We start from the raw sequence: 21,766 nt of genomic DNA on the forward strand, positions 1-21,766 counted from the left end.
CACCACGGTCAATAAAACAATTATGGATGATTTCACAGGTTGATTTGGTTAAAGTTTGATGGTCATAATAGTTAGACATTGAGAGCCAGAGCTTCACCGTCAGCCTGTGGAAAGGAGGCTCATTCTATAGGAGACTCTACAAGGGCCTGTGAAGTCTACAGGTAGGTGATTCTCCATATACTCAAATCACAATGTACATTAAACTCATCAGTTATGAACTTAATCATCATGAGAGCTTCAACTTTTTTCTCACGCAATGCAAAGCATTTTTGCATAGCCTACGAAACAGGATCCTAATGTTGTTGTGTCTTTCACTGTCTTTTAACACACTGAGCTCAGAAGATTATAATTTTTACTCTTTTGTTGCGATTTGTAGGAGGAAATAACAGAATCTCTTGCTCTTTTCTCTGCGTGTGAGAAAATTCTAGTCTCTTGTGTGGTGGGTTTAATTTTGTTGGCTGCAGGCACTGCAGGTTTCTCAGAGATGTGCTGCAGTTCCCACACACAGCACAGCCTGACAGGATTTAATGTGGACAGTAGAAGGGCTTTGAAACTATGAAAAGACGCTTTTCTGAGGAGGATTTCACTTCATACAAGCCTTTTTTTATTCCAAGTTTTCAAATTATAAATGCATGAAAATTTGCTGCCTTTGGCAGGGATACATAAAGCTACATTAAGCAACATAAAATGTAGAATATGAAAGAACAAGGATGCATTTTGTCATTATTTATAGTACTATATATTTTTTAGCTCAAATAATACAGAATCAAGGGTTGATTTACACTGGGAATCAATAAGCATGCAATGATCAAAAGAGCAATGCATTACATTTTTAGCAAAACTAGACCTGAAATCTCCCTCAGAGGAATACTCAAAGCCAACTAACTGCATAATGTTGCCTTGACTATATATTTAGCAAGAAAGTAGAACATGTTGTAAGCGCATTCAATTTCCAGCCGTTAGTTTTCTTATTAACTTCATGCATTCTGTATTACTACAATTACTGTATTTCTGTTTTATGAACTCTGATGTGTTACATAACGGAGATGGTTAACTTACATTACACAATCACTGATTGCAAAAGTTAATATGACTAGTAATGGTGAGAATGCACATTCCCCATATAGCTTATCTCTTCTCTGGGACGGCTGTTACTGTAGTTTGCTTCAATTAGCAGTTAAAACGAATCTAAACGGATTACATTCAGTAATTCACGTTCAGATTCACTTGATGATGTTTGTCAAATCCATAGTTTCAGAACTCTTGAAGGGTACGATTGCTTGCAGATACGGTTGCATAGATACAGATACTTGCTTGCAGATACGGTTGCAAGTTTATAACAACAGAGAACTAGACACTTGTTGCATGTTGCAGGAAAATGGTGCAGAAGTCTACCGTGGCGGGCCTCGCATTGCTGCTACTGGCTGCAGTCGGCACTTTTTTGGCCGTTTTCTTTTCCGTTCAGGGCAAGAAAGCCTCTCCTGAACCTGAATCTGGGTACTTCAAGGCAGCAGTGGCAGCAGATGCTGGGACATGCTCCGAGATCGGCAGGTTTGAGCTCTCTTCTCCTTAAATGCATATTGACTTTTTGATATCTTGAAGCTGAAATAAAATGAGTTCATTAAAATCTCATTACATCAGATATTATAGTATTATTATTGTAAATAAAGAGCAAAAATGTTTGGAAGGCCATATGAGGAGCACATGTAAAAGATGTTTGGTTTGTTAACCTAAACCTGTACTTATGTCAGAGATTTTATTTAATAGTTCAATCATCCTAACTACATCCTCTCTTACACCAAGTAAAGTCAGCATGAAACAGAAGTTGCAATAGTTTTTCTTCCCTGTTGTGATGCATATATGAGTGAAACGGCTTCGCGAACAAGAAAAAGTTGAGGGTGGGATGGTTGTGGTCTGCCATTGGTCGATCTCATGTGAGAGACAGGTTGCCCCGCCCTCGCGTCAGTATTCAGAGAAGAGATGTTTAAAGTGCAGAAAAACAGTTTTCACGGACAACTGATACATAATTTCTGACAAAACTTTTATATTTTGTAACGTATTTGATATTTTGTAGTGCCACCTTATATTTTGTCCAGTAGCCTAAAATAGTGGTAACGTCTATACTGATTTTTTTTTTTTCCAAGTCATTCAGTGGAACAAAATCAACCTGACTATTGTGCTTCATCCAAAAAATTGGTGCTGCGCTCTGATATTTAAAATGATCATACCCAGGTTTGCATACCAAATGCCCTGTCTTTGTGCTCTCCGTGCAGGGACATCCTGAAGAGAGGCGGTTCCGCTGTAGATTCTGCCATCGCTGCTCTGCTGTGCGTGGGATTGATGAATGCCCACAGCATGGGCATCGGCGGAGGGCTCTTCTTCACTATTTATGATACCAAAACAGGTAGTCACTATTATCTGTCTGATTCAGCCTGACACACCAGTCTGTAGTGAACTGTGCGTATATGAAGAATTTATGTACCTTTTTTCTATAAAGATCACTTTATTACTTATATATACACTGCCCGGTCAAAGAAAAGTCAGAATCATTGAGCATGAAGATTCATTAAGAATTGGCACCTCTGAGTCCAGACCTTACATCACAACATTGATTTCCATCAAGAGGTGCATACATTTTTGGTCAAGATCTTGTATTGACAATGCAAGTGTCCAGCACTCTGTAAAGTCTCCTCCAGCACATCCCAAAGACTTTCAATGAATTTACAGTAACTCAGAGGTGTCAATTCATGTGTGAAAATGATTATTCATGCTCCTCACAACCATTCTTTCACAATCTGAGCCTGATGAATCTTGACATTGTCATGGCCATGATGTGTCTTCCTTTTCCTTACATGGTTGTTTAAGAAATGAAAAGCTACACACCATCAATTCATTGCAATACTGTAATACTCACTTCAATACTCTCAAATATATTTATTTATTTTTGCAGGAAAAGTCGAAACCATCGATGCACGTGAGACGGCCCCAGCAAACGCGACCAGAGACATGTTTGGAAATAGCACTGAACTTTCCCAGAAAGGTATCCATTAACTACATTACATAAACTACGGAAAATCATTGGCGAAACAGGATTCACACAATGTGCGGCCTTGTGATACAGTGCCAGATTGGAGAGATAAACATCAAAAACTATCAACACAATTTCCACAATCAATTACTCAGAGTAGAACAGGCTCATATGTTTAATGTACTTTTCGAGGAAAGCCATAAAACGGTCTCTGTGTGCACATGGACGTATGTCACAACAACGTAGGCCCCGTTTACACCTGGTATTACGATGCGTTTTGGTCGATCGGATAACAAGTAGACGAGGGAGACACATTACTGTTTACACCTGGTATTACGATAAGTTTTGCGTTCTCTTCAACCAAACTTGCATCTTCAGCCAACAAAGTTTAAACTGGCTAGTGCGTGCCCTTTTGTGGCTGTTCAAACACATTTGACCACATTAGCTTTTACACTATGAAACAATCCGGTCTAATGTGTTTTCGTCTACCTCTGGAAGTGGTCGATAGTGGACAAACTCAAAACGTACCCTGTTTACACCTGTTTTCAGAGTCGCCCACTTGTGATCCGATCGACCAAAACGCATCTTAATACCAGGTGTAAACAGGGCTGTCATCAAGTGCATTCGGTTTTACAACTTATTTTTCTTACTTTCAAATAAGTACACTGACTGTATTTTTAGATACTAGCACATGGAATCATGCATGTAAAAATTCATCCACAGGCGGTTTGTCCGTCGCTGTTCCTGGAGAGATTCGGGGGTATGAGATGGCCTATAAACGACATGGCAAGCTTCCATGGAGAGAGCTGTTTTTACCAAGCATAAAACTGGCCCGGGACGGCTTTCCTGTTGGCAGCGCATTGGCCAGTGCCATTAGATCAAACAGAAATACCATTATGAATGATAAGATGTTATGGTGAGCACACATGGATATTTTTAACCAAGATATTTAACATAAAAAACATCTATCCATCTTCTTTTTAACAAGGTGTACTATAATTCTTCTTTTTATACTGTAATGTGTGTGATATGTCATGTCTAGTTTAATCCACTACCTTTACACATTAACATTTTCTGCTGATTGTTTGGTTTCTTAGTTCTGTGTTCTGCGATTCCACTGGAAACTTCCTGAAGGAAAATGACACCATAACCTTTACAAAGCTGGCAGACACTTACGAGGTGATAGCAGAGAATGGGCCTGATGCGTTTTACAACGGATCGCTCGCTGAGAACCTTGTGAGGGACATCCAAGCTGCAGGTTTTTTTATTCGCACATATGTCTATGCATTATTTGGTCTCAACAGCTTATAAAATAATCTCGACCAGTGTTGGGAAAAGTTTTAAAAGCATTACAATATTACGTGTTACCCCCTTAAAAAAGTGAAGTGATATATATTTCTGAAGGATGGTGCACTGATAACTGGAGTAATGATGTCAAAAAACAGCTTTGCTTCACAGGAATAAATTACATTTGAAATAGCCTACATTTTAAAAAATTGCAATAACATTTCGCAACATTACTGTTTTACAGTTTTTTTAATCAAATAAATACTCACTTTATACTTGGTGGCCCGTTCACACCAACAATGATAGCATGACGAATGACGATAACTATTAGCGTCCACGTCAGCAGACGATGTCGTTCAGTTTATTAGCTCGTGCTTGTCTGCTGCTTTAACCATAGACAGTATGCTTTAACTGCTCAAGCTCATTAGCTATAGCAGGATGGATTCTGATTGGCTGTCAGTGTTGTTGTCATTCATCAGCTGGATAAACTCGTTCTGAAAGTGATTCGAACTAGCTAGGCCTATATTATGTACATCAGCTTTTGGAAAAACTACTTGTGGTGAACTTTGATTCATCATGTGGTTTAGCTACTCTTTACCACCTGTGCTGTTATGGTGGATATAAGTATATGTAAGTACAAAACAGATTTAAATATTAGTAGCATAGCCTTTCTAATTCAGCAGAAAAGAGCTGTTGGATTTACTGGTCTAAAATGTATTTTACTTTTAATTAGAGTTTTAAATTGTAAAATTTACAGGTTGTCATGTAAATATTTTTACTGTATTTTTTCCAAATTATTCTGCCAACCACAGTTTGCTTGGTTAAAGTTGGTAAACACTTTATGCGAAGAGCCACATCTTTTATTTCATGTCAGATGTGCTTGACTGCCCATATTAATGTTTTAAAGACGCTAAGTTGTGCAGTTTCTAAGCTTCTGTTGTGGCTGAGATGTTGTGGTTCATTGATTTCCAAATATTTTACATCCCACTAATTCCTGCTGCCAATAGTCCACCCAGGCAGAGGACAGAGGTGTTGAAGGATGGCACACAATTGGTTATTAATGACTAAATCGATAACTCAGTAGGTTTGATCTCATTAACTTGCTTAGAAGAATCATGTGTCATACGGGCATCTGTGTGTGTTGCAGAGGGGATTATAACTCTGGAGGACTTGAGAGATTACAAGCCCTTGCTGGATGAAAACCCCCCCAGCGCTACCGTGGGTCAATTCACAATGGTGGCACCAAACGCGCCTGCCAGCGGCCCGGTCCTTACATTGATACTCAACATCCTGAGCGGTAGGTTTAGAGTGGAACCACTGCACAGGCAGTCTATCCTGGACACTATTGTTTAGCTTGAAATAGTTTTTTTCCTGTTGCTTGCAATTAACATAAATTTGTTCCGGTGGATTTTACTCTAGTGATCATGATTTTTTTTGTGTGCAATATCCATAGTTTTGAAAGAATATATAATATTTATTTACTAAAGTATGACAAACATTAAAGAAGAAGATTTTGTTCTTAGGGCTCCAGACTACAACTGAAATGGTCAAAAATGCGGCATAAAATAAACATATATAACAATATAACATAACATACTCTTGCGCAATGCGCACTCTCAAACAAGATTAATGAAACTGTGTGTGGACATATAAAGCTTTTCCTAACTGGATTTTAAATGATCCTACTGTATATGTTTGTTATGTCTCTTGAGATAGCCATTCACGCTTTTATAACCTCGCGTTTGGATTATTGCAATTCTCTGTTCTACAGTATTTCTAAGTCCCAGGTATAGCTCGACTTCAACTGGTTCAAAATGCTGCAGCCAAATTTCTCAGGAATAGTCGCAAATATGATCTTGCCATGCACTCCCATGTTGCGAGCTCTCCATTGGCTTCCAGTCTAATTTAGGATAGACTTTTAAATGATTCTATTTGTGTATAAATGCTTACATAACCTTGCTCCCAACTACCTGTTTGATCTATTGTGTTTGTGTCCCTACAACCCTCCCAGAAGTTTAAGATTTGGTAACCTTAACTTACTGACCGTCCCTTGCTCAAGGCTAAAACGCTGAGGAGATAGAGCCTTTTCGGTGCTGGGGCCGAGACTGTGGAATAGTTTGCCAGTGAAATTTAGAGCAGCTCCTTTAAATCTCTTCTTAAAACTCATTTGTTTTCCTTAGCTTTTAATATGTTAATTGTCACTCCTTTTTTGTGTTTTAATCTTCTGTATTTGTTTACTTTGCTCATACAGCACTTTGGTCAGTCTTGAGGCTGTTTAAAATGTGCTTTATCAATAAATAAACCTTAAAGTCCCCCTGTAGTCAATAATGTTATCCCTTAAAACTCATCTTTGATCACCAAAATGATATATTTAAACATTTTTTTAATATTTTTTATTCGTCATACCTTAAAATAGCTTGAATGCAACTCTACACCATTGCTTCATTAAGTATACGCGGTTCTATTAATATGCAAATTAGCCCCGCCTCCACTCACGAGATCCACTCGTTGGCGATCACACGTTGACGTGATTGGTTACAAGGTAGCTTGTGACATCAGAAACCCCAGCAATGGTTGAATTAAAGCTTGATTTTCACCCCAGGGGGACGTTAACCTTTTTATGGTTTCAGTTTTAGTTTTTGTACGCTATAATAACCGTGCTCAAAAGTGCAACTTTATATGTCACAGTGTGACTTTATATCTCACAATGTGAACTATTTTTAATCTGAGGCAGAAACAAGTTTCCATGATATAACCAACGTTGACCAGCATGAGAATTCACGCTGGTCTTTTTAGCAGCAAGAGGAAACATCAGTTGCTACTCATTACAGGATGACCATTAGTCAATCTTTAATGTTCTTAACCATTTCTTCATGTGGAACGGTGTCAGGGGAGGATGAGACTTCAGAACTTTCCAACTTATTGTTTGCAATGAGCTATTAAAATCCCTCCACCCTTCACTCCGCCATGCCTGTCCTCCTGTCTCCCACACCAACACTAACGTGGGCTGTTTGCCACTAATTGGACACAAACCAAGCATGGAAAAATCCATGCAGTCAGCGTGATCCGACCCTTTCCTTGGGGTTCCACCAGCAGGGGATACTCTGAAGGAGCCTGTCATCTGAGATTCATCAGCTTTGCTTTCTTGCGGCGAGCTGGACGTTCTCTGTGGCTCTGTGTCTTGGTCTTTTTTAAAACACCCACTCTGTAGCTTTACTGATGAGATACTTAGTCATTAAGTTGCTGCCAGACAGGGCACGGCTGTCGATAAACACTGTTAGCACTTGTTTTTTTTGTTTTTTTTCACAATGTAGCTTGATTTATTCAGAAGTTATGAAACATCTTCCACTCCGAAACTCTCATAATTGTTCAATTATTTCAAACAGACATGTCTGGCATGAATGGGCGAGACAATTTGAGATGTTTTCAGACAGTAAAACTGGGTCAGTTGTCCAACATTAAAATCATAGTTGACCTAAAAATGAAAATCACATCATCATGTACTCACTCTCATGTCATTTCCAAACCCATTTTACTTACTTTCTTCTGTGGAACATGCAATGATATATTAATATTATGCTTTTTTCTTTTCTTTTACATTTTCAGCTGTCTTTAGTGTGTAATGCTGCTGTTTGAGCGTGAAAAACGTCTGGAAAGTTACAGCTTAAAGTCACTCCAAAGGGAGTTATTCTCTATATCAGTGCGCACTGATTCTGGACTCCCTGAAACTCCTCGATCGTAGTCTTCAGTTTTCGTATGGGAACGAACACATCACAATATCCCTCATTTAAATAATTGCTGCCCAAAACATACGCAAAAAAAGGGGCAAGGCCTGGTTGAGTTGTGTTAAGTGTGTTGAAACTTGCGGTTATAAGAGGTGTGGCATTTCCGAAACGCACTCGAAGTGGTTGACCAATCACAACACACTGGTCCAGCGGACCAATCAGAGCACACTGCGCTTTTCTGAAGGAGGGGCTTCATAGAGATCGCAACTAAACAGTGCGTTACTGACAGACTGAGAAGAGAGGTGCTGCAACAATGTGAAATATTCGAAAAGTAATGTGTTTTTTGCGAGCATGTAAACCTAGACCCCAAAAACAGAACCAAGATTTTGAAAAGGGGCATAGGTCCCCTTTAAGAACTGAAATTTTCCCATCTCATTTGTGCTTCTGCATATTCAGATTTGATAAGACGAATGCGAGAAACATGCTTCTGAAGATTTTTCTATGGCAGCCATCTTGATGATTGGCAGTTAACATGGTTGAGCAATCAATGTAGTGATTCTAACTGAACTCCTGTTCTCTTTCCTCAGGTTACAACTTTAGTCCAGACAGTGTCTCCACCACTGAAAATAAAATCCTCACCTATCATCGCATAGTCGAGGCGTTCCGGTTTGCGTATGCAAAAAGGAGCATCTTGGGGGATCCACAATTTCTCAACATCTCTGATGTAAGTTGTGAAACAATGAAAGGGTTGCTTTATTCATTTTAATTTAGATACTGTGATGTCCTTACATTAATACTCCACTAGATGGCACTCAAGCTCCTTAGGTAAAATATACATGTGAAGTAAGAGAGAGAAGAGGGAGAGTAAGTGCTGAACATGTGCTCGCATGTTATCCTGCCTGTGCAGAAGTTATTAAAGAGTTTCCTGAGAGAATTCAACTTGCTTGTGCTTCTTGTCATGAAGACATAACAAAATTGGCGACGAGGACGATTTTTTTCTTCACAAGATTTCCTGAGGATGGCTTCAGTAAGTGCTCCGTTTCCCAGTCCATTTTTGCCTTGTCCCGGTGAGCCCGCTATACCGCTTGTAACATGGCTGAGAATGTTTGAGAATTACATGCTCGTCATCAATGCTACTGGAGATTCCTGGCCAGAAGCCAGAAAACGGGCTTTACTTCTTCACTGCCTCGGAACTGAAGGTCAGAGACTATTTTATACATTGCCCGATACCGGTGACAATCTTGCAGGTGCTGTTAAAGCTTTGGAGGAGCATTTCATTCCAAAACGAAACGTGGTCGTGGAAAGACATGCCTTCAGGAAACGAGTGCAGAGGACAGATGAAACGGTACTGCAATATATTGCTGCATTGAGAGATTTGGCGACTACTTGCGAATTTAATGAGAATCTTGATGATATGCTGCGTGACCAGCTAGTAGAAAATATTGCTAACCCTCGCATTCGTGAAAGATTATTAATGGAATCTAAATTGACACTAGAGACTGCAATTACAATTTCCACGCAGCTAGAGGCCGCTGATGTACAGGCAAAATCTATGGCTACAAGCAGTTCTGCTCCAGTACAAGCCGTACATGCCACTCCTGCGACTGGACGACAGCATCCTAAGGCCAAATTCAAAGCACGTATCTCATCAAAAGCTCACTCTGCTTCTTCAGCTCGGACATGCTTCCGCTGTGGCTCCACTGGACATCTTGCAAACGCACAGAACTGCCCTGCTGCATCTGCTAATTGTAAAAATTGTAATAAGACTGGACATTTCGCACGAGTCTGCCGTTCTGCTCCTACTCGTTCAGTGCATTCAGTTGAACTACCAGAGGTTTGTATTCTCTATCTACCTGGAACATCTGATCGTTTGATGTGTGATGTGACTATAAATGCTACGTCTGCTGTTACACCTGTGTCTCTTCAACTCACAGTCGACTCTGGTTCATCAGTGTCCATTCTGCCAAAACAATTGTATGAGCAGCACTTTCGCACTGTGCCGTTACAAGCTCCATCTGCCCGTTTAGTCACTTACTTGCAAGAGCCAATTTCAGTGCTTGGATGTTTACCTGCAACTGTGTCTAAATATGGCCTTACCTGTCCTGCACATTTCTTCATTGTTGACAATGGCACAGCTTTGTTAGGCATGGACCTGATTAAGGGACTCCAGCTTCGATTCGATGGGAACACTGTGCTGCCGCCGCCACAATCCGCTTCAGTTTGTGCCCTCTCCACTCCTCCATCACAGCGTACTGCATTGGGCTGTGTAAAAAATTTTACACACAAGGTTAACATTTCTGACTCCGTACCTCCTGTCAGATGCAAATTGCGTCGCTTACCTTTTTCTGTCAGAGATGCTGTTTCCGCCGAACTGGAACGACTCTTGCATGCTGGTGTAATTGAGAGAATTGACTCCTCTCCATGGGTTTCACCAATTGTTGTGGTCCAAAAGAAAACAGGGGGGATCCGCATGTGTGTGGATCTGCGAGGGCCCAACAAGGCAGTTATAGTAGACAGCTACCCATTGCCACACATGGAGGAGATGATGACATTACTGCAAGGTGCAACTGTGTTTTCAACAATAGACTTGGAAAGTGCATATCATCAGGTACCTCTTCATGACGACAGCCGGGACCTAACTGCATTCATTACACACGAGGGCCTCTTCAGGTTCCGCAGGGTACCTTATGGTTTGGCATCTGCTCCATCTGCATTCCAAAAGATGATGGTTGTCATTCTAAAAGGACTCCAGAATGTTGCAAACTATCTAGATGACATTATCGTGTGGGGACGCTCGGTACAGGAGCATGATCAAGCGCTAGAGAATGTGCTGCAACGTCTCAAAGATGCTGGGTTGGTGTTGAATGAGTCCAAATGTCAATTCAGAAAGCAGAGCTTGAAGTTCTTAGGACACATGGTGACATCACAGGGTATTCAGCTGGATCAGGAACATCTCTCTGCAATAATCAATGCACCTGCGCCATCGGATGCTGTTCAGTTACGTTCTCTGCTGGGTCTCCTCTCATGGTACAACAAATTTATTCCTAATTTCGCTTCCGTAGTGATGCCTCTGCGTGCGTGTCTAAGAGATGAGAGTGGATTTCACTGGTCCGATGAAGCTCAACAAAGCTTAGCTGAAGTCAAAAAGCTACTTGTAAACAGTCCTGCTCTTTCACTATTTGACCCGGGGCTCCCAGTGGTCATTTCTACTGATGCGTCTGCTTACGGACTAGGTGCTGTCTTCGCACAAATAAGCACTGATGGTCAAGAACGTACTGTCGCTTTCGCATCCAGAACACTCACCCCAGCTGAACAAAAATACTCCACTGTCGAAAAGGAGGCTCTAGCGTGCGTTTGGGCAGTGGAGAAGTGGAGGACATACTTGTGGGGTCGCAGATTTACTCTGCGGACTGACCATCAAGCCTTGACGACGCTGCTGACCACAAAAGGGACTGATAGAGCTGGCATGCGCATAGCTCGGTGGGCTGCTCGGTTGCTCTGTTTTAATTACACTGTTGAGTATCGTGCTGGATCTCAAAATTACACTGCAGACTGTTTGTCCCGCTTGCCCCTGCCTCTGACTACAGATGCTGAGTCAGATACAGAGCCCGAATTTGTTGCATTACTGTCCACTGGTCCGACTGCCATATCTCAGGATCAATTCGCTGCTGCCTCTGCTAGTTGTCCTGAACTCTCTGCACTTCGCACACAAATTGTCCGTGGCTGGCCTCCATCTCCTGCTGCTCTGGATCCTGTTCTACGCCCATATTACAAACTGAGACATGAGTTCAGTGTGCAAGCTGATTTTGTTTTTCGAGGGTCTCGACTGGTGGTACCTGGAGAACTGCGTGAGTCACTGATTCGCATTGCACATGAGGGCCATCAGGGGATTGTCAGAACAAAGCAACGCCTGCGTGAAATGTATTGGTGGCCCAGAATGGACACACATGTGGAAGAAAAGATTACTGCCTGTCAGTTATGCCTGTCTCTGGATAAAACTGCAAAAACCTCCGCTGTGCCTCTCCAGCCTGTTCCTTTACCATCTGCACCTTGGGAAAAATTAGCAATAGACATTGTGGGCCCTTTTGAGACTGCTGTCTGGGACTGTCGATACGCTCTGACACTCACTGACTACTATAGTAAATGGCCCGAGGTAGCCTTTACTGCATCTATTGCAACAAAACAGGTGACTGCTTTTCTTACCTCCGTCTTCAGTAGACATGGCAACCCGACCACTCTGGTGAGTGATAATGGGCCTCAGTTTACTTCACCAGAGTTCGCTGCTTTCCTGAAAGTCAGAGACATTAAGCACATTCGCACATCAGTGTATCATCCGGCTGCAAATGGAGCTATAGAACGCTTCCACAGAGTTCTGAAAAGTACAATTCAATCTGCAATCCTACTATCAGCACCATGGAAAGCAACAGTGACTGACTTCCTGCAGATCTATCGTGCTACACCTCATGCTGTGACAGGTGTTTCCCCCTTCGAATTGCTTCATGGGAGGAAAATGCGTACCCGCCTCAATGTCCTGAAACCCTCACCTTCTGGTCATGAACCTGAACAACTGCAGAAGCGTGTTTCAGCACGTCAGGATGTCATGAAATCCCGCTTTGATAACAAGCATCGAGTGCGTCATTCTTCTTTCCGAAAAGGGGATAAAGTGCGCATTAAAAAGTCAGTACATGTGCCAAAAGGACACCCAAAATTCACTCCTCCAGTTGAGGTTAGAGAAAAAGTTGGCCCTTACACTTACCTCTTAGACGATGGGAAGAAGTGGCATGCATCGTGTCTCGCATCTGTGCCGACTAATGCAATGGATAATAGACTGACCACAAATGCAGAAAACCTGATTCCCTCTCAAGTTCCACTGTCTGGAAATTCAGAGTCTTCTGATGCTTGTTCACGTGAGACACGTCAAAGACGTGAGCCAGGTTGGCTAAAGGACTATGTTTATTAGTCACAGAAACTGACATGGACTTTTGCACACATTGCACACGCATAAGTACTGAATAGCAGTGAGCAGTTTGTTCATATTGTTTTTAAATGCTCCTTTGTATTCATGTAATGTGTTGCTTAGTGTATTCTTATACATGTGAAATTGTTGATATATTAAGGATTTGAAGTTCTTTATTTCTATTTCATGTCAATTGTTGGCTACAGAAATAATTCATTTAACTAAGAGGGGAAAATGTGATGTCCTTACATTAATACTCCACTAGATGGCACTCAAGCTCCTTAGGTAAAATATACATGTGAAGTAAGAGAGAGAAGAGGGAGAGTAAGTGCTGAACATGTGCTCGCATGTTATCCTGCCTGTGCAGAAGTTATTAAAGAGTTTCCTGAGAGAATTCAACTTGCTTGTGCTTCTTGTCATGAAGACATAACAGATACATTTTTGGTTACTTTTTATCAGTAGACTATTTCTAAACCACTAACAAAATGCATTATTTGAATGTAAAAATGCTGTATCTTCAGCAGTTGTTCAGGTTGACACAGATTGCATTGGCATATGTTGCCTCTCTATGCCTCTCTCGATCAGTTGTGATCAAAGCCTTTATTGAATCCGACATGCAGTATCTCACACTAATCACAGAGCATGAAAATAGTGCGCTATTGAACGGCTCATTGTGTGTACGCTCTTTTGATCAGCTGTACTTTCAAGCCTCCAGCAGGGCCTCAATAATGATCTGTGATCCTCTTTCTCTCTGGCAGTTCATCCAGAACATTACCTCCAAAGGCTATGCTGACATGATACTCCAGAAGATCACAGATAATACGACTCAGCAAGAGAGCTACTATGAACCCGAGTTCTATCTTCCCAACAATCACGGCACGTCGCACGTGTCAGTGGTGGCAGAAGACGGCAGTGCAGTGTCCGCCACCAGCACCATCAACCTATAGTGAGCATTTGCCTTTTTTCTTTGCTAATGTTTTCTCCAGCATATAGGCATCAAAAATCTGTCATTATTTAGTCACAGGTTTTACAATTTCAGTCAGAATTAGCATATTTGGCTTACTTAAAGTGCCACACAACTACACTTACCATACCACTTCACAAGAGGGGTAACGTGGGGGTGCAACTTCCCAGGTTACTCAGGAAGCTCCTATTTTAGGTCCCTATTTTTTTTATTAGGATCTCTCTTACAATAAATTGACATGCATCCTACTGTAGATTAAAAAACATTTTAACCTCTCTAAACTCGGATTGGTCAGATGGCTCAGTCTGTTGTGATTAGTCTACTCTGCTCTGATTGGTCAAATGGCTCAGTCTGTTGTGATTGGTCTACTCTGCTCTGATTGGTTAGATGGCTCAGTCTGTTGTGATTGGTCTACTCTGCTCTGATTGGTCAGATGGCTCAGTCTGTTGTGATTGGTCTACTCTGCTCTGATTGGTCAGATGGCTCAGTCTGTTGTGATTTGTCTACTCTGCTCTGATTGGTCAGATGGCTCAGTCTGTTGTGATTGGTCTACTCTGCTCTGATTGGTCAGATGGCTCAGTCTGTTGTGATTGGTCTACTCTACTCACTATTTATCTTCTACTCTTCACTTTGATCTTTGAAACTTTTACATGCAGACCTTTTACATTCACAAACAGCTATAATACACACTACATGAAAGGTAATATACCCCCCCCCCCCCCCCCACACACACACACACCAAAAAAAAATAAACAAAAAAAACAGAGATAGAAGGTTAATAAATAAATTACAAAGATAAATAAATACAAGTGTAACACTAAAAATAAATACACACCATTTTTTAATATTTGTAAATGGCATCATGTTCTTTCTCTTCTCCCAGTTTTGGCTCCAAGTTTATGTCAAATTCAACAGGAATTTTACTTAACAATGAGATGGATGACTTCAGTTCTCCCTTGATAACCAACAACTTTGGAGTTCCTCCATCTCCCAACAACTTCATTGTCCCACGTAAGAAAACTTGATCACAGCCATTGGCAATAGCATGTAGCCTAGTCATAATGTTTTTTGTTTTTTTGTTGTTGTTTTTTGCAGTATGTATTCTATAAGCCAAGAGTGCCATGCTTTACTTACAGTGACTTTAGGGTTACTCCACTTTGCATTGCACTTTACAGTCTTATCATCATTACTGGTAGTAAAATCACTGTAGCATGGCTTATAGCTTCTATAAAAACAACAATATGATAAAAGACACTAGTTTGTTAGACTAAAAATCGTTATGGGTTTTATCTCACCTTTGGCTAATATCTATTATTTAAAACTACTACTCTAAAAGGACTTCAAAATGAATACTTACATATTTGAATTGTATTAAATACAATACATATTTCAAATTTATATAATTTAATATGTATATAATAATAATTAAAACAATAATAATTTTTATCTTTTGAATAAGTCACATATGAGATTCTTGAATTATTCATAATTATTAATAAGTTTAAAAGACCAAAATTGAATTAAAAATGCAAAATTAATACTAAATACAATATGCTATGGTTTGAATAAATATAAATAATTTAAAATATTATACAATCAATATTTTTTAATGTATATAATTGTGTGTATAAAAATAAATATAACAAAAACAACAATAATAATTTTGATCTTTTGAACTTGTTTGACTAAGTTAACAATGTGATGTTAAAATATAATAATAATAATAATATTTTAACATAACATTCTTGACAAATGCAAAATACAACATTTATTTAAAAAAAATGACAATAATATCAAATGGTAATAAATATTATAAATATAAATATTATTTATTTATAAATATAATCAAATATATACATATCAATTATACAAAATAATTACAAATAATAGAATAACATTATTTTAACATCTTATTCTTGACTTATTCAAAAGATCAAAATGTTACTGTTCCATTTTGCTGTTTCAAACACAGCCACAAACTTTAGTGAAACTTTGAAGATTTTGTTTTGTTGTTTGGTAACCCTGTTGCTTCACATCTTTGCTCAGATAAAAGGCCCATGTCTTCTATGTGTCCCGCCATCCTGCTGGACAAAAACAACAAGGTTAAAATGGTAGTAGGAGGCTCTGGAGGAACGAAGATCACCACAGCAGTGGCACAGGTGCATTTTTATTTGATTGTAGTCCAGATAGTTGCGCTGGACAAAGTTCAAACCTTATCACTTCATGCATAACTGACCTCTGCGCAGGTGATCCTAAATGCCCTGTTTTTCCAATACGACCTGAAGAAAGCGATAGAAGACCCAAGAATTCATAATCAACTCAGTCCAAACACCACGCAGGGAGAGCCTGACTTTGACAAGGTGAGGGAAGGAATGCATCAGGTGTCATTTTATGATAAGATAAGAAATCACAGAGGTAATGTACAACATATACATCTCACCTATAGGTGGTGCTGCTGAGTAATAACTGATGTAATCTGATCACTAATCAGATAACAAAAATGAAGTACTTGTAATTATATTATATTATATTTTAAAGTGCCTATAATCAGAATACTGTTAATTTTGTATTTATTGCGTTATATATTATTTACACTCTAAATTAAATTTTTTGATTCTCCCTAATTTTTTTTTTTCTCTTTTAAATTTTACTTTCTAAAAAAAGACTATCACTCATACAATACATACGGTCTTCCAGATTTGCGCAATTGCACACTTTTAAGGAGACTTATGGCAAAAAAATTACTGTGCAAAATAACTCTACATTTCCTATTGACATCAAATAATTTAATCAAAAACATTATAATTTAAATTTATTTAATAGCAATTTAACCAAGTATTACTACTGTATGTGGTTGGAAGGTATTTTAAAATGTACAGATTCACATAATTTCATATTTACAATGTAATCCACACATTATGCAAAACCGGCTGAATTAGCATAAAGTAGCTGTAGTTTTGTGAACAGGTTGTGTACTGTATATTCTCCTTCAAAGATTTGCACAGATGCACTTTTATGATAACTTTTTAGACTTGAAATTCAGAAATTTAACTGATCTGATCTGTTACCACTCATTTGTAATGCCAAAATTACCCGTTCATAAGTATGGAAACTGTCCAATTATGCAAACATATTTGAGTGATGAATGTCCTAGACCGTCACCCACATCCACATGTCCATATTTGATATTTATATGGTTAAATTAATTATAAGCTTTTCATCAGCACTATGACAAACTCCAGTTTGAGAAACCCTAACGTAATGTAATATTTAATGCACTTCATGTTGTTGATAAAAAAAGAAAGGTCCTATGTGATAAACAAGTTGTGTCAAAACAAGTAATCTAAAAGTAATCCGATTGGACTTCTAAAATATAGTCTAATAAATGACTTTAATTTTAATAATGTATTTGTATCAGTAACGGACTACAATTCATTAGTAATTACCCAGCGCTGGCTGTGAGTGTGTTTTTGAGTGTAACCACACATATCCACGGTCACATTACCCCAAAATTAACAGCAATTTCTTTCAATGCTGGATTGAAATAATAGTCAACATTTGAAGTGGATCAAAACTTCTCATCAAAGTTACACATGAATTTTGTCTAAGGACAACTTTGATTAACTTTTTTGGATCCACTTCAAATCTTGACTACTATATCCTGTATATTTTCTTGATATTTTCTGTGGTTGTTCTGAATACACATGTGGTTTTGGCTAAGCAAATCCCACTCACCCCACAGGCCGTTTTGGAGGGTCTAGCCCAGAAGAACCATGTTACAGAGGTGTTGAAGTCCACAGGCGCAGTGGTTCAAGCCGTGGTGCGGGACAGTGCTGGCCTCAGCGCTGAGTCAGACCCCCGTAAGGGAGGATACGCGGCTGGGTACTGACCTCCGACTCAGCGATCCAAGTCTCCAGGCCAGCTGGAGGCAATCGAGATGCTTCTTCGAGACCCCAAGGACACTTTCCCCCTGTGCTGCTCTCAAACAACCAAGTGCCTCCGTCAGAAGTGCTGTCAATGTTGATCTCTTCACACTCCACACACACACACACACACACACACACACACACAATCTTTCTTTGGCTGTTTCTTCTGATGACATCCACACCATCTGTACTGCTCATCGTATTTATTTCCGCAAATAAACGTGTCGTGATGGCGATTATGAACTCTCTTACACGTCTTCTGTCTGTTCTGTTTTTGCAAGACTTAGAGGGAGAGTCTCAGGGGAGGAAGTTTTAATCAAGCTTCTAATATGAGAGCTGAAGCATGAACAAGTTGAAATGCTCGTTTTAATGTCCCACGAGTATGTGGTCCTATACCCACAGGCACCGGCCCAACATCAAGCAGCATCATTAATGCTGAAGTTGTGGCGGACAGAGAAAAATCACATAAACAGCCCCTAATTCAACTTTAAAACTTTGGCTGTACTGAACTATAAGAAAAGACTGTCGCACTCTTTAATCTAACAAATTGTACGTAATTTTTGACACGCTTTGATATTTCGAAACGGCCGATTAAATGCAGCTGCCGGGCTGAGAGATGCACACGAGGACAATTTGTGACATTTTTAATCTGACGTAAAATACATTTTCTAAATGGCAGATCAAATTTCATGTCAAAGCAAATTTACCCAGATCTAAAAAATCTACATATCAATGCAATTATTTTGGCAAACGATTTTAGATGAATTATTAATGTCATTTTTTGTCATAAAATGTTATCTGTGGGGTAAAAAGTGTCTGAATTAAAAATGGTCTCCACATGCATGGTGTATATAATCATGTATATTATAGAAATGCTATTTCTATTACAAATGCAATTGTTAAATTGTTTTACTAAATTAAAATATTCTGAATAGTAATGCTTTTTCTGGCTGCTTTATGAAAATGTGAATGATGTGCAGCACATTAATCTTTAGAAGAGCATAGTACATGACTTTTTTTTTTCTCATTTATGTTGACATTTTTATTTTAAGTGCAAATCATTCGTGTTTGTTACCCAGAGTGTAAATGAATAAATAAATGTACCGTGTGCTGAACCACAAACCTATAAATCAAGAATTAAATAAAATATTAGTGATTTATGCGCAACGGCGAAATAAAATAAAAAGTATTTTGATCAGTATTTGAAAAAGTATTTTTAAGCGACGCTCCTTCACGAGAGCAACACGACGCACGTTAAAGATATAGTAAATACAGTGGTAAATTATGTTTTTTTGCACAAACAAAGCACTTGCGTCACTTCATAAAACAAGGTTAAACCACTGGAGTCACATGGATTACTTTATTAATGTCTTTACTGGGGCTTGAAAGTGGTAGTTGCGTAGGCTGTCAATGAAGGGACAGAAAGCTCTCAGATTTCATTAAAAAGATCTTAATTTGTGCTCCGAAGATGAAAGAATGTCTTATTACAGGTTTGGAACAACATGTGGGTGAGTAATTAATGACAGAATTTTAACACTTAAATAAAAAAAATTAAATGAAAGTGTAGAATATGTGCCCTTAAAGTGTTTCGGGGAAATCAATGGTGTACCTGCAGATGCTAATGATTCTCATGCTAATTGGATCTAGTCGCTAATACTAGCTAATAGGCTACCAAATCAATAATTAACCCCTTATCAAGCGCCCCTATTTTTGAGAATTTTCTGAAAACGGCATACCCAAATACAAATGTCTGTAGCTCTTAAACCCTATGGTCCACATTCATAATTCTTGTCTTTTTTTAAACTAGACAATTGAAACTTTGTTACCCAAGAGTCAATTTTAACTCAAAGATGAATAGGAAAAGAGTAAAACAAGGTAAATTGACATGAAAGTGACTTACGATTTCTTTGAATGAACTTAAAGGGGTCATGACATGAGAAACCAAATTTGCCTTGATCTTTTGGTATATAAGAGGTCTTTGTACCATTAAAACGTCCTGCAAGTTTCATAGCTTAAGACGTCCTCCCCATTATAAACGAATCATTTATTTAATCAAGCTCTAAATACAGCTCGTTCTGGATCCATGGTAAGAAGTGACGTCACGGTACGAAGTGACGTACCAGCGTTTGCATATGACCGCCTCCAGCAGAAGACAACTACGCTTAAAGCGCAAGACGACTACGCTCATTTCGTATCGTTGTCGCGCCCGCGCGCCGCGCGCCTCACAAGTGTTCAGTCGACGGACAGCGAGCCGAGTGGGTCTGACTCTGTGTACAGGGAGATTACGACGCCGCAGATGTGCTGTTCCTGGCTGTGGACAAACTACATCTTTGAATACGCTGCGAAAGATCCAGTCGTCAGGGAAAAATGGATGCACTTTATTTTTTGCGGACGTCTCAGTCACGGCAGTGTTAGTTTAAGCGTTTGTTCTATACATTTTAAGGATGACTGTTTTGAGCTTTGCCAGAAAACTGTTGCTCAAAGATAAGTCCGTGCCGTCTATTCTGGGCTCAACATCGACGACGCAAACTGTAAGTAATGTATTTAAAACTTTAAACTACTTTTTAAATACGCTGAAAGATCCAGTCGTCAGGGAAAAATGGATGCACTTTATTTTTTGCGGACGTCCCAGTCACGGTAGTGTTCTATACATTTGAAGGATGACTGTTGTGAGGAAAAAATCCCAATATGATGCTGGCTTTGCCAGAAAACGGTTGCTCAAAGATAAGTCCGTGCCGACTATGGGCTCAATAACGACGACGCAAACTTACTTTTTACCATGGCTAATATAAACACATTTGTATAAGAGAATCTTGAAAATATGTCGCCTTTCTAGTAGGCCTAACGTTACATGTGATAGAAAATTAAAAATGTTGCCTTTATCAATGCTGCATCTTCAAAGATGGCCTGTGCATGCATTTTTGTCCGTGGTACACCCTATCATTTAATGAAGCTATAGGATAATTATGCAACAATAATCCGTTTTCAAGTGTCTCGGGTTAATTTTTTATTATTAATTCAAAATAGTTTCACTTTCCATGTGGACACGGGCTGATCCAGTCTTCGTTGTTGTGGTGATGGTTCATTTTCCTCTGATTCCGGCTCAAACATAATAAGGTTTTATCATTGCAAGAGCCATCGCTTCGCACGCATCACCCGCTATTAAACAGTTACGCCGAATCCGCAAATGTTCTGGCTGGGGGCGTTAATAATTGATGCATAGGCACTGACGTTAGCCAATCATAACAGTGGGCGTTAACACTGAACTCTTAAACGGGGAAACACCCCCAAAACAGACTGTTTGAATCAGAGGATGAGAAACAGGGTGGGAAAAGGTCATAAATCACTACATTTTAAAAGTTTTTTGTAAAAAAAACTATAGTAATACTATAATTGCACCTAAGGGAACATAATAATAAAATAAAAAAACCCATGTCATGACCCCTTTAAATCCGTGTGTTTATATACTGTCTATGGTTTATTCGAACTCCGTGGGCAAAACATTGTAAAACAACGCTATGTGTGTGTATGTGTCGGCGCACTATGTGTGTGCGCTCTTGCGTGTGGAATGGCGAAAGCGCACGTGTGAATGAAAAGTTTGCGCTTTGTTCTTGTATTACACGTTTCATGCAAGCAGATTCGTCAATCACTGCATCGATGTTGGTTGGTCAATACTCCCATCAATCAAAACTTTGCTGACTAGACATTGGCTGGCTTTATCCAGGCTTTTATCCAGTTGAAAACCGAGGAGCGCGATTGACAGTTCGCGCATCCGGTAAAATGCTCCCTTTTTGTTTTAGTCAATAACAAAGCCTGTGATTGAAGGATAGACACGAGGGAGGGCTCAATTTACCCGGAAGATTCCAAACTACGGGGGAG

At 39.4% G+C, this 21,766-nt stretch overlaps 2 protein-coding genes and 1 long non-coding RNA gene across 3 annotated transcripts in view; 1 reads left to right on the forward strand and 2 right to left on the reverse strand.

Annotated features, from left to right (window-relative positions):
- lrrc75bb (leucine rich repeat containing 75Bb) overlaps positions 1–1,533 on the reverse strand; it is a 34,779-nt gene extending 33,246 nt beyond the window's left edge. Inside the window, exon 1 of the mRNA XM_079600338.1 lies at positions 1,396–1,533. The gene's annotated coding sequence lies outside the window, so the exon portion shown is untranslated. The remainder of the gene's footprint in view (positions 1–1,395) is intronic.
- ggt1b (gamma-glutamyltransferase 1b) lies at positions 624–18,777 on the forward strand. The gene is made up of 12 exons (XM_079600339.1): positions 624–1,551; positions 2,274–2,404; positions 2,951–3,040; positions 3,752–3,944; positions 4,126–4,286; positions 5,463–5,612; positions 8,628–8,764; positions 13,756–13,943; positions 14,845–14,972; positions 16,008–16,120; positions 16,208–16,321; positions 17,704–18,777. Exons 1-12 carry the CDS (start codon positions 1,379–1,381, stop codon positions 17,848–17,850), a joined length of 1,725 nt encoding a protein of 574 aa, XP_079456465.1. The 5' UTR covers positions 624–1,378; the 3' UTR covers positions 17,851–18,777.
- On the reverse strand, positions 15,937–17,831 carry LOC306991991. The gene is made up of 3 exons (XR_013796203.1): positions 17,697–17,831; positions 16,198–16,307; positions 15,937–16,042 (listed from the first exon to the last, which is right to left on the reverse strand). It is a non-coding gene; the product is annotated as an uncharacterized lncRNA (long non-coding RNA).
- Positions 18,778–21,766: the final 2,989 nt, after the last annotated feature.

This window comes from Phoxinus phoxinus, assembly GCF_949152265.1.
Source record: "Phoxinus phoxinus genome assembly, chromosome: 23".
Taxonomy (NCBI): domain Eukaryota; kingdom Metazoa; phylum Chordata; class Actinopteri; order Cypriniformes; family Leuciscidae; genus Phoxinus; species Phoxinus phoxinus.

Coding starts and splice junctions, on each gene's coding strand:
- ggt1b (XM_079600339.1), top strand. CDS start 1,379: ATGGTGCAGAAGTCTACCGTGGCGGGCCTCGCATTGCTGCTACTGGCT. Junction 8,765..13,755: donor AATTTCTCAACATCTCTGAT/GTAAGTTGTGAA, acceptor TCTCTCTGGCAG/TTCATCCAGAACATTACCTC. Junction 13,944..14,844: donor ACCAGCACCATCAACCTATA/GTGAGCATTTGC, acceptor CTCTTCTCCCAG/TTTTGGCTCCAAGTTTATGT.